Source organism: Lactuca virosa, chromosome 4 (genome assembly GCF_052849685.1).
Source record: "Lactuca virosa cultivar CGN04683 chromosome 4, Lactuca_virosa_CGN04683_v6, whole genome shotgun sequence".
Taxonomy (NCBI): domain Eukaryota; kingdom Viridiplantae; phylum Streptophyta; class Magnoliopsida; order Asterales; family Asteraceae; genus Lactuca; species Lactuca virosa.
This window is the reverse complement of record NC_136429.1, coordinates 281,130,328-281,142,528: the sequence shown is the minus strand read 5'-3', so window position 1 is coordinate 281,142,528 and position 12,201 is coordinate 281,130,328. Positions and strand designations below refer to the sequence as shown.

The following is a 12,201-nucleotide window of genomic DNA, read 5'->3' as shown; positions in this document are numbered from 1 at the left end:
ATTAAGCGCATGAGTACGCACAACGTACTCCCCAGTACGCCCAGCGTACTCATTTGCTACAAGAACTCTCTCAAGAGACCAATCTTGACAACTTGACTAAATGGAAGGGTTAAATAGCTTTACCTGAATTTCGGGATGTTACATGAACATTAAAGACAACTGATCCATCTGTTGGATATAGTGTCTAAGTCCATAACTATATTTGGTATGTACTTGACCCGACCCGGCATGGTCCATTTGGGTTGCACTTCACCCGAACAATTTATGGATAATCGTTTGAGAATAGTATAAGTTATGATTTATTAATATATTATAAGTCCTAATATATTAATATAAAATCATATTATTTAATTAGTGTTGATCTATAATTAATTTAGAATTAATTTAGAGATCAAAAGTATGACTAATTAAATATGGGCTCTTGTATTTATATAGTGTGGGCTAATGCTTATTTGGAATGGGCTAGGCTTGCATGGAAAATCCATGGAGCTTTAACCCATGGATCTCATGGAAATGAAAAGACATGGGTATTAGGGTTTACATGGATGTAACCCTAATCCACCACACTATACAAAGGAGGCTTTGGTTCTTGAAATAACACGAGTTGATGTGTGTAAACTAAGAGGGCCGATTTCAAGAAGTTTGTGACTATTCTCTCAAGTTTCCAAGTTTGTGGTGATTTGTGACTTCCATTTGAGGCATCCACATTATTGGTGCTAGGCTCTCAAACTCCAAGCAATCAACTACTACTATAAGGTAAGTAATTCTACTAGTTTTATTTGATTCAAGTACCCCATGCCATGCTAGTTAGGATAAGAACCTTGGAAAAATAATTATTTGCATGTATCTTAGTCAAACATAGATCCAATGTTTCTAGGGTTGCATGTACACCATAGGAGTGTTAGAATGCTGAAAACCCATCAGTGGTATCAGAGCCTGGTTTGTTTATTTGATACTTGATGCAAAAAAAAAAAAAAAAAAAAAAAAAAAAAAACTTGAAAATCGAAGTTTTGTTCAAAAGCTCGTATCAAAATTTCAAGTTTTGTATATGTACTTATGATTCTTGAAAATTTTGATATGAACATTCATAAACATATGAGTTTAGAAGATCATAGAAATTATGTGCTAATAATTGATTAGATTAATTCTTGATCTTTATGTGTTTTAATGGAGTCCATAACTAGTTCTTAAGTTATGGATAACCAAAAGTCACATTTATAAATAACCATTAAAAGAACACATAGGTTACAAAAAATGAAGTGTCTTCATTTTTAATAACCATTAACTCATAAGTTATGAGAAATGAAAAGTTTTGAAAGTTTACAAAACTTTCCCTCAAGTTTTGGAACATGTAAAGTCATATTAAAAACTTTAGTTCCAACCCCTAGAATTTTAAAAGTTAAAATTAAACCCTTATACTTTATAATATTATAAGTTTAATAATATTTATATATGTATAAGATCAAGTCGTCTTACCGCTAGTACGCCTCATTCACGAAGCCGGTCTATAAGGGGGGTATAAGGTTGTTGCCTATAAAATGGCAACTTAATGGGTGTCCACTCTCACCCACCGCTTCCTTGATCGGTGGAGGGTCGTTAGCCGAACGGGTAGGACAAGGACTTATAAATTCTCATTAAATACTAAAGTAACTAAACTTTATTGAATTCCCAATCTTAGTTATTTTAGGAAAATGTGAATAAGGTGTTAATCCATGAAATTACACTTTACACTTTGTTTAAGTCGTTAGTGGAGCGTGTGTGGTTAACCGGCACACTAACTTGAACTTAACAAGGTAGGTAAAGGGTGACTTAATGTTTATCATAGTATCGATGGAGCGTGTGTGGTTAACCAACACATCGATTGAGGGGTAATACATTAAGGGTACCAAGTAATTTGCATGGTTACTTCACACCTTGTTTTGTGATCCTCGGCATCCCAGTCACAAAACTTGAAGGGCACACTCGAGATTGAAACATGCCATTGAAGAAAGTTCAATGAATCTCAAAGAATCTAGGAGTTTCTAAACCAATTAAAACCTAATTAAATATTTCGTTTTTCATGGTGGAAATTGGTGAATCGTCATTCACCTACCTTCAAATATCTTATAGCTTAGATTACGGCATCCCTCTTCTAGGTTATAAAATATTGTGTTGGGTCCTAGCCTTAATATTACATTTGGGTGTTTTGTTAAGGACTAGCTCCTTCTCTCTCATGAATCTTTGTGGGAGAGTCATCCTTGATGGGTCCAACTTTACAGATTGGATCAGAAACATCAGGATGGTCACTCGGTATGAGAACAAAGAATATGTTCTCGACAAGGAGCTGAAGGTACCCGAGCCAACTGCTACTCCTGAAGAGCTTGCTGAATATGAGGTACATGAAAGAGATGCTACAAAAGTGGCATGCATCATGATGGCCACCATGACAGCAAGCTCCAAAAGTCCTATGAGGACTATTATCCTTTTGAGATGCACCAGAACTTGATGGACCGCTACCATCAAAGTGCTCGTCAAGAGCGATATGAAATAATCTCCTCCATGATAACAACCCGAATGAAGGATGGTGAACCCATCACGGGCCACATGCAGAAAATGCAAAGGTATGTGGACCGTTTACTGAAGCTGAATGTGAACTTCCCTGAGGAGTTAGCAATATACATCATTTTGCACTCCTTGCCATTGTGTTATGATCAATTCCGCATGACATATCACATGAACAAGGAAGAAGTCACCCTCAGCAAACTTCAAGGACTCTTGAAGACCGCCGAAAGTGGTCTAAAGGGTAAGTCGGTTGTTACTACTCCTACTCCTACTCCAACTGCGGCCAATGTCTTGGCAATCGGGCATGGCAAAGGGAAGAAGAGAAAGAACCCTTCTAAGGGTACCAAGGGTAAGACCCTTGAAGGCTCCTCTTCAAGCAAAACCAAGAAAGGTTTTGTCACTCCTTCTGCTAACCCTAATGAGGCTGAATGCTTCTATTGCCATGAAAAGTCGCACTGGAAGCGAAACTGCCCAAAGTACCAGCAAGATTTGATGGATGGGAAAGTAAAACCCAACCATGCAGGTATATACACTATATTGTCTAATAACTCACCTCATTCTAAGTCTTGGGTCCTTGATACAGGTTGTGGTATTCACATATGTTGTGATTTGCAGGGACTAAAAAGAAGTGAGAATGTGGAGCAGGGAAAGATAAACTTGATCATGGGAAACAGGAAAGCTTCACCTGTCACCAAGATAGGAGTTTATTCCTTAGTGCTAAAGAGTGGGTTTACATTAGATTTGAATAAATGTTATTATTCGCCAGAAATGGCAAGAAATGTTATTTCCTTTCATGCATTGTATAAACAAGGTTTTACCTTTTATTTTGATAATAATAATGGTAGTATTGATGCTTTCTTTAATAATGTTCTTTATTTTAAAGCATTACCTTGTGATGACGTGTATGAAACTGTATCTGTTGTAGATAATCTAGGAAATAATGTATTGTGTATTAACTCTTCCACTAGCTTAGATAAAGCATCCTTATGGCATTGTCGTCTTGGACATGTAAGCAAGAAACGCATAGGACAACTCCAAAAGGATGGAGTCTTGGAGTCATTTGACCTAAAGTCAGATGATAGTTGTGAATCTTGTTTGCTTGGTAAAATGACAAAGTCACCTTTTACTGGCACTTGTGCTAGGGGTGAAGGTTTGTTGGACCTCATGCACACGGATGTGTGTGGACCCTTCAGAACCGCCACAAGAGATGCTAATCGGTTCTATGTGACTTTTACTGATGATTTTAGTAGATATGGATATGTCTACCTAATCAAGCATAAGTCAGAAACCTTTGAGAAATTCAAAGAGTTTAAGCAAGAAGTGGAGAATCAGTTGGGCAGGAACATTAAGATGCTTCGATCCGATCGTGGTGGTGAGTATCTTAGTATTGAGTTCCTTGACTATCTTAAGGAATGTGGGATTGTCTCACAATTGACACCTCCTAGGACACCACAGTTGAATGGTGTAGTTGAGAGGCGCAATCGGACCTTGTTGGACATGGTTCGTTCCATGATGAGTCGAGCTTCACTACCAATCTCATTTTGGGGGTATGCCTTAGAGACTGACGCCCATATCCTTAATCTAGTCCCTACAAAGAAGGTTGCCAAAACACCTCACGAGGTGTGGACTGGAAAAGTTCTCAATCTAGACCACATCAAGATTTGGGGTTGCGAGGCTTTCGTGAGACGCAAGACTCATAATAAGCTCGAACCCCGAAGCGAAAGGTGTATTTTCATCGGCTACCCACAGAAATCCTTTGGTTACATCTTCTACAGACCCAGTGATAATGTGGTCTTTGTAGCAAGAAGAGGATTCTTTCAAGAGAGAGAATTCATGAGCCAAGGAGACAGTGGGAGGCAAATTGACCTTGAGGAAATTCAAGAGTCAAGTGGTGAAGGAACCTCAAACCCTAGCCCTCAACCTGAGGAGAAAACTCCTGTTGAGCCGACTGAAGAATCTATACCTCTAAGGCGTTCCACCAGAGTTAGGAATGCACCTGAGCATTATTATGGTTTTCATATTACTGCAGAAGGTGAGACACTTATCAGTGATAACACACTGGTAAATCTGGATGAGCCTAACAGCTACACGGAAGCCATGGCAGGCCCTGAGGCTGCTAAATGGAAAGAGGCTATGGATAGCGAGATACAGTCCATGTATGACAATCAAGTTTGGAACTTGGTTGACAATGTACCTGATCGTAAGATAGTTGGGTGCAAATGGATCTTCAAGAAGAAGACCGACATGGATGGTAATGTACACACTTATAAGGCACGACTGGTTGCAAAGGGTTATTCTCAAACTCCGGGAGTTGATTATGATGAGACCTTTTCACCAGTGGCCAAGATTAAGTCTATTAGGGTTCTGTTAGCCATTGCTGCATTTCAAGATTATGAAATATGGCAAATGGATGTCAAAACCGCTTTCCTTAATGGAAAGTTGGCTGAAGATGTTTACATGGTTCATCCAGTGGGTTTTGTCAGTACAGAGTACCCCAGTAGAGTGTGTAAGCTCGAGAAATCAATTTATGGATTAAAACATGCACCTCACAGATGGAATCTTTGCTTTGATGAGAAAATCAAAGAATTTGGCTTTTCAAGGAGTGAAGATGAATCTTGTGTCTATATCAAGGCTAGTGGGAGTATAGTCAGCTTTTTGGTACAGTATGTGGATGACATACTACTCATAGGAAATGACATCCCAACCCTGCAGGAAGTAAAGTCCTGGCTTGGGAAGTGTTTCGCTATGAAGGACCTTGGAGAAGCTGCCTATATCCTAGGGATAAGGATTTTGAGAAACAGGAGTAAAAGACTAATTGGACTTAGTTAAAGCACCTATGTGGACAAAGTGTTGAAAAGGTTCAACATGCATAACTCCAAGAAAGGAGAGTTACCCATCCAGAGTAACGCCAGATTGAGTAAGACACAAAGCCCTAGTACTGAGGCTGAGATAGCAGAAATGAGTCGAATACCTTATGCTTCAGCTGTAGGATCGATCATGTATGCTATGACGTGTACTCGACTTGATGTAGCCTTTGCTTTGAGCATGGTTAGCAGGTATCAGGGGAACCCTGGCAAGGCACACTGGACTGCGGTAAAGAATATCCTCAAGTACCTACGGAGGACTAAGGACTGGGTCCTTACCCTCGGTGGCAGTGAGGACTTGAGAGTTGTAAGGTACAGTGATGCTAGCTTTCAGACTGACAGGGATAATTTCCGCTCTCAGTCGGGCTGGGTCTTTACTCTAAACGGAGGGGCAATTACTTGGAAAAGTTCCAAGCAGGAGACAGTGGCTGATTCGACTTGTGAATCAGAGTATATAGCAGCAAGCGAGGCAGCAAAGGAGGCTATATGGCTAAAGAACTTCATCGGAGACCTTGGAGTTGTACCCGCTATAAAGGAGCCAATGGATATTTTTTGTGACAGCAATAGTGCGGTTGCCTTAGCCAAGGAACCAAGAGATCATGGGAGATCCAGACACATTGACAGAAAATATCACTTCATTAGACATCGAATAGAAGAAGGAATCCTCGTGGTAAAGAGGGTATCATCAGATGAGAACCCAGCAGATCCCCTCACGAAGGGACTGACTCGGGCTAAGCATCTCCAGCATGCTCAAAGCATAGGGCTGAAGGATGATATTAGTTTTAGTAGTTAGATAATCTTGAAATTTGTAAAATGTAATTGACATTTGATGATAAATAAAAGCTGTTATTTATGAGTAAAGTGTTGCTATCTCTTGTCAATCGTTTACTATTATTTCTTTTTGCATGTTTTGACTTCCAGAATAATTATGTTATGGTTTATATCATATTATTCAAACTCTCCACAGTCGGTCATATGTTGGAAGTAGATATGAATCAAGACTGTCATGGCTTGGCTTGTAGAGGTCTAAGATGTTAGATAAAGCGGGGCTACAGCACTCATGAGTGCTCATAAGTTCTGAGTATTGGATTCAACCCAAGCTCACTTGTATCACTTCATGGAATTTATCTCGAGTGATCGTGAGACGGTAATATCATATAAGTCTTCAAACCTAGAGATATGATTTGTTGCCTATGAGTTGGTTATGCATTGATTGCACGAAAACGCATTGGTAACTCGATGTTATAAACCGTGCTTTTGTGTGTAATTCAACAAGTAGTAGAGCAAACATATGAGTCGAAGTTTATCTATTCCTTCTAGGATTAGAAGCGATATCTGGGCCCCTCGATGATTTTGTTTTGACCTATGTACAGGGCCCGGTCAGAACTAAATTGATGTGTTCAGTTAAGTTCTATGTCAAACAAATCGGAAATCGGGAAACAAATGCTGGACAATAAGAAAGACCATGTTCCATGTATTTGTCCGGCTGATATCTAGAACAGAGGATTATATGATCACTTATCTAAAATGGCGCTTCATAGTTCAATAGAGTTTAAAGAGCTACGATTGCTGATCGGTTCCTGAAGTCATACTTGCAACTATAGTTATTAGATTTATCCAAGTGGGAGACTGTTGGATATAGTGTCTAAGTCCATAACTATATTTGGTATGTACTTGACCCGACCCGGCAAGGTCCATTTTGGTTGCACTTCACCCGAACAATTTATGGATAATCGTTTGAGAATAATATAAGTTATGATTTATTAATATATTATAAGTCCTAATATATTAATATAAAATCATATTATTTAATTAGTGTTGATCTATAATTAATTTAGAATTAATTTAGAGATCAAAAGTATGACTAATTAAATATGGGCTCTTGTATTTATATAGTGTGGGCTAATGCTTATTTGGAATGGGCTAGGCTTGCATGGAAAGTCCATGGATACTCCATGGAGCTTTAACCCATGGATCTCATGGAAATGAAAAGACATGGGTATTAGGGTTTACATAGATGTAACCCTAATCCACCACACTATATAAAGGAGGCTTTGGTTCTTGAAATAACACGAGTTGATGTGTGTAAACTAAGAGGGCCGATTTCAAGAAGTTTGTGACTATTCTCTCAAGTTTCCAAGTTTGTGGTGATTTGTGACTTCCATTTGTGGCATCCACATTATTGGTGCTAGGCTCTCAAACTCCAAGCAATCAACTACTACTACAAGGTAAGTAATTCTACTAGTTTTATTTGATTCAAGTACCCCATGCCATGCTAGTTAGGATAAGAACCTTGGAAAAATAATTATTTGCATGTATCTTATTCAAACATAGATCCAAGGTTTCTAGGGTTGTATGTACACCATAGGAGTGTTAGAATGCTGAAAATCTATCACCATCTGCTTTATTGTAAGTTTCAAACAAATTGTCCCAAATTCCTTGAGCATTATCCGAATAAGCATGACTAGCATATATTGAATCACTAATTGAAGACAACAACCAGGAACATACGACAGCATTAGCCCTTTCCCATTTAGACTCTTTATTTGTTTCAACTGAATCCTTTTTAAAAGTGCCATCAACAAACCCTAATTTGTTTCTAGCTTTAAGAGCCCTAGACATAGAACTCCTCCAAATACGAAAATTTTCATTTCCAGTTAGTTTAACAGTAACAATGGTTGTAGTGGCATTATCAGAAGGATGAACATAGAGAGGATCATAAAAATTAATTGAATCATTCTTTCCACTTCCTCCTGGAGGATCATTAAAGCCAGCCATAAAGACAGGAAAGAACTAGAAATCACAGATAGACCTCAAAGAATCAATAAACGATAACAATCAAATACTATCTTGACGTCCAGATGGTCACCACGTATGTTGGGGCCCAAGACAATCAACACATAAACAAGAACCAACAACAAGTAAAGAATTAGAGTAAACAAGAGAAGCACACAAATATGTAACTGATGTTCTCAAGACATCAAGATCTCCCACATATAAACTAAAAAAGAGTTGAGAAGGGAACGAGAAAAAGCTCACAACGCTCCAAAGCAAGTTCTGCAAACCAGAATGACCGCTCGCCTCCCTTAGGGTTGTTCCCTGACAGAGTTATTTCAGACTAACGTCTGTTCCCTGACAGAGTTACTTTGACCCTTAACACAGGGATTAAGTGAACAGACCAGAAGATAAGATGCTTTCACCAGATATGAACCACAGATCCTCAAGGACCGAACGATTTCCACCAAAACTGCAAGGTGAAACAAACAATCGCAGTAACTTGATTCTTAAGAAAAAAAGATCTAAACGATCTGATCAACAAAACAATAGAAGATCTAAAACTATCGATTTCAAATGTCAACAACCAATGAAGGATCTAAAACGATCGGTGTCAAAGATGAACAAAACAACGGCAAAATGAACAATGAAGAAGAAAACAACAACTAACCTGTATGAGACCTTCTTCAGATCATCAAGAACCACAACTGAAGCCACACAGTGGCTCTGATACCATGTGCGAAAGTATAAACTCAAGATTTTCCCAACATCAACATTTCATTCTCTATGAAACAGTTGGTTTACATCAAACAAATACAAAGGAAAACCTCACTACAATCACTCTCAACTCTCAGATGAACATTAGGAATCAAGTCTTTAGCAAATACGAACAATCTGAAACCCTAATACAAAACACTAATCTGAAGAGAACAAACGAGAGACAAACAGATGAATAAGACTTGTGGTGTATAACAAATGAACTCAGCTTCCACTTTAAATAGTCAGGGCAACATACAACCCATGAACCACCCATGGATCAGATTCGGGTTAAAGAATTTGCATGTATCCTTCACCTGCACTCACAGAATTACAATAGCACCCCTATACATATAATAATTTAACACTACACACCCTGAATACCATATCAATACAAATGATAAGTTTGCTCATGACCCTATTACTTTTAACATTTACTCTTTGTAGAGAGACTTCAAAATCAATCGACATGCCTTCAAAATCAATGGATCGGGCATGCATGCATGAGGTCTATTCAGTACACTTGTACAAACATAAAACGCAATCATGAAATAATTTTTCTTCAAATCTAAATCCTACTCCATGTCCAATTTTTCTCCTATCACAACGACAATTAAAGATATATGTAGCCATAGAAAATTTTATACAAGAGGGTTATATTGCATGAGCATTCAAGAGAGCAAAGTAGAGCGCCAACCCACACCTTTGACATTGTGTCAAAAAAACTAAAGACACTAAATGTTGTTATTGCTAAGCTCAACGAGCTTTGATATATATATATATATATATATATATATATATATATATATATATATATATATATATATATATATATATATATATATATATATATATATATATGTTTAAATGAGAACATTTTTTAGAATGAGAACAATTGAGAACAAATTTAAACCACTCATTTATTTTTCTATTTTCTTGTCTGCACCTCCCTCCGCCTCACTCGTCCCCTCATCGGAAACCACTTTCATCTACTGTCATCGAGCTCCTTTCCTCCATAATCTCCAAACTTTTCATCCTCATATTCTCGTTTCTCCTCTCATAACCACCATTTCTTCTTTGAAAGACGATCCCCTCGCCAAACAAATGATTGATTTGATTTCCGAATTGTGTTGGTCAAGTGATTCTTCAATATACAACGATTTTTTTTTGCTAGGGTTTCAGATCCCGATTATCTTTTGGTTCCTTATTTTGGAGCAGGCGTCGAATATATTTGGTTATTGTCCTCTATTCCTTACACATATTAGTTTTTATGAGTTCTGAATGACGTCAAATACATACTTGCTGGATGATTAGTGATTCTTGTTGTTATTTTGGCTTCATTCCTCTTTCATTTGGGGTAATTAACTTCTATCTTGTTTCATATAATCTCATAGACATTGTGACAGCTTATAGATTTTTTATGAACACCAAGTGTTCGATGAAATGCCTCAATGAAAAAACCTCCACAAATAAATCAAGAATAAGGTGGTGTATTTATTGTTGCAGTCTATAGGTGATTGTTGATGGTTTTTTTGCTGAAACAACATCATTTTGATGTCTCTGTTTAATTTGCCTCTGTTTTTTTTACTGGACGTCATTTCCCCAAACATATTCAACAACTTGAATGTTTGGTTGTTGAGATTATAAATTGGATTTTATATTCTTTCATAGTTTCCCCAAACATATTTTGATATCTTTGTTTAATTTTCCTCTGTGTAGGACTCGAAAGAGGTGACTTAAAGTGCTTAATGGGTTAAGTTGGCAACTTAACCCTAATAAGTACGAAAGTGACATTTTAATTGAAAATCCTTAACTTTGAACCCTTAGGTTAAATTGAATTTTACATCTCTATAGCCTAATAAGTAACCAACAATCATGTTAAAAGTAATAAACTTAAGGCTTAACCATTGATTCCTTAATAGAACACCAAAAACGACTTAGAAGATAATATGATCAATTTTCCCAAATCTGTCCTCGAACTTCTAAAATCCATGCAAGTCAATACGAACATCTAAAAATCATGAGACTTAGTTTTCTGGAAATCTTAGTGTGTCTACTTTCTTCAAAATTTGAATCACATTTCGACATTCCAACTCCTTGAGAGGTAAAATTGGCAATCTTCTCATGCTGGTCAATGTTGTCATAGATTTCATGCACTGTCTTCAAAAAATCATAATAAATTCATCAGAACTCCAAACGCCAAAATTCCAAAGCTCATAGTTAGATATGGATGTATAGTTTCCAACATATAAATGGATTGATATAATTCTTAGTAGATTGATACATTTTATTCCAAGAGTGTTGAGTGGTCCAGAAAGTGACAGCTAAAAGTGACCACCTTGTAAATTTAATATAAAATAAGCCAATAATCATTAGAATGAGATCTCTATATTTCTGAAAAGAAAAAAGGGGTAACTTTACCAATATAATTTTATCAAAATTTAATAATGGGTTGAAAGGTAAGAAAACATATCCCAAACAGAGGACTACAATGAAAGAGAAAATAAGGAAATATGTACACAAGTTTTATAAGATTAATACAACAAACACAAGCTAAATAATGTTATAATTTTTGTGTAGGTTCTCGGAAAGGAAAGGATCCATCTTGCTCATGCTAGCTAATTTTCAAGATCAAGGAGGTGCGTACTAACTCTCCTATTATGTAGGCATTACATGTTTTATGTTATTGTTCACAGATACCCTAATAACATGTGATTATGTGTATCTAACCAAATATGATTTATATGGCTAAGATTCATTTATGCGTTCTCGATTCAATAATTGTTTCTTTTTCCACTTTAATCAGATGTGATTAAATACATTTAATCAGATGTGATTATATGTTTCTAATCACATATAATTTTATTTGGAAAAAAACAATTCTTGTCTATTTAAATCATATGTGATTAGATACATACAATCACATGTAATTATATACACGATAACAAATATTGAACCAAGAACACAAAAACAAATCTTTATCTAAATAAATCATATGTGATTAAATACATATAATCACATGTGATTATATGAATCTAATCTCATATGATTTATGTGGACATAATTTATTTTTGCTTTGTCGATTCAATAGTTGTTCTCATGTATTTTATCACATGTGATTATATGTATAATCGTATGTGATTAAGTACATGAGCACAACTATTGACTCGAGAAGGAAAAAATGAATCTTGTCCACCTCAAATCATATGTGATTATATACATATAATCACATGTGATTAATTACACAAAAGCAATTATTCAGTCG

The 12,201-nt window shown here is 36.6% G+C and overlaps 1 protein-coding gene across 1 annotated transcript; it reads right to left on the bottom strand.

Moving 5' to 3' along the window:
• Positions 1–7,778: 7,778 nt before the first annotated feature.
• LOC145105926 (uncharacterized) lies at positions 7,779–8,183 on the bottom strand. The gene has a single exon (XM_079042988.1). It carries the CDS (start codon positions 8,181–8,183, stop codon positions 7,779–7,781), a length of 405 nt encoding a protein of 134 aa, XP_078899114.1.
• Between the last annotated feature and the right edge of the window lie 4,018 nt (positions 8,184–12,201).

What these genes read in the sequence shown, in the direction of transcription:
- LOC145105926 (XM_079042988.1), bottom strand. Translation starts at nt 8,183, where the DNA reads ATGGCTGGCTTTAATGATCCTCCAGGAGGAAGTGGAAAGAATGATTCA.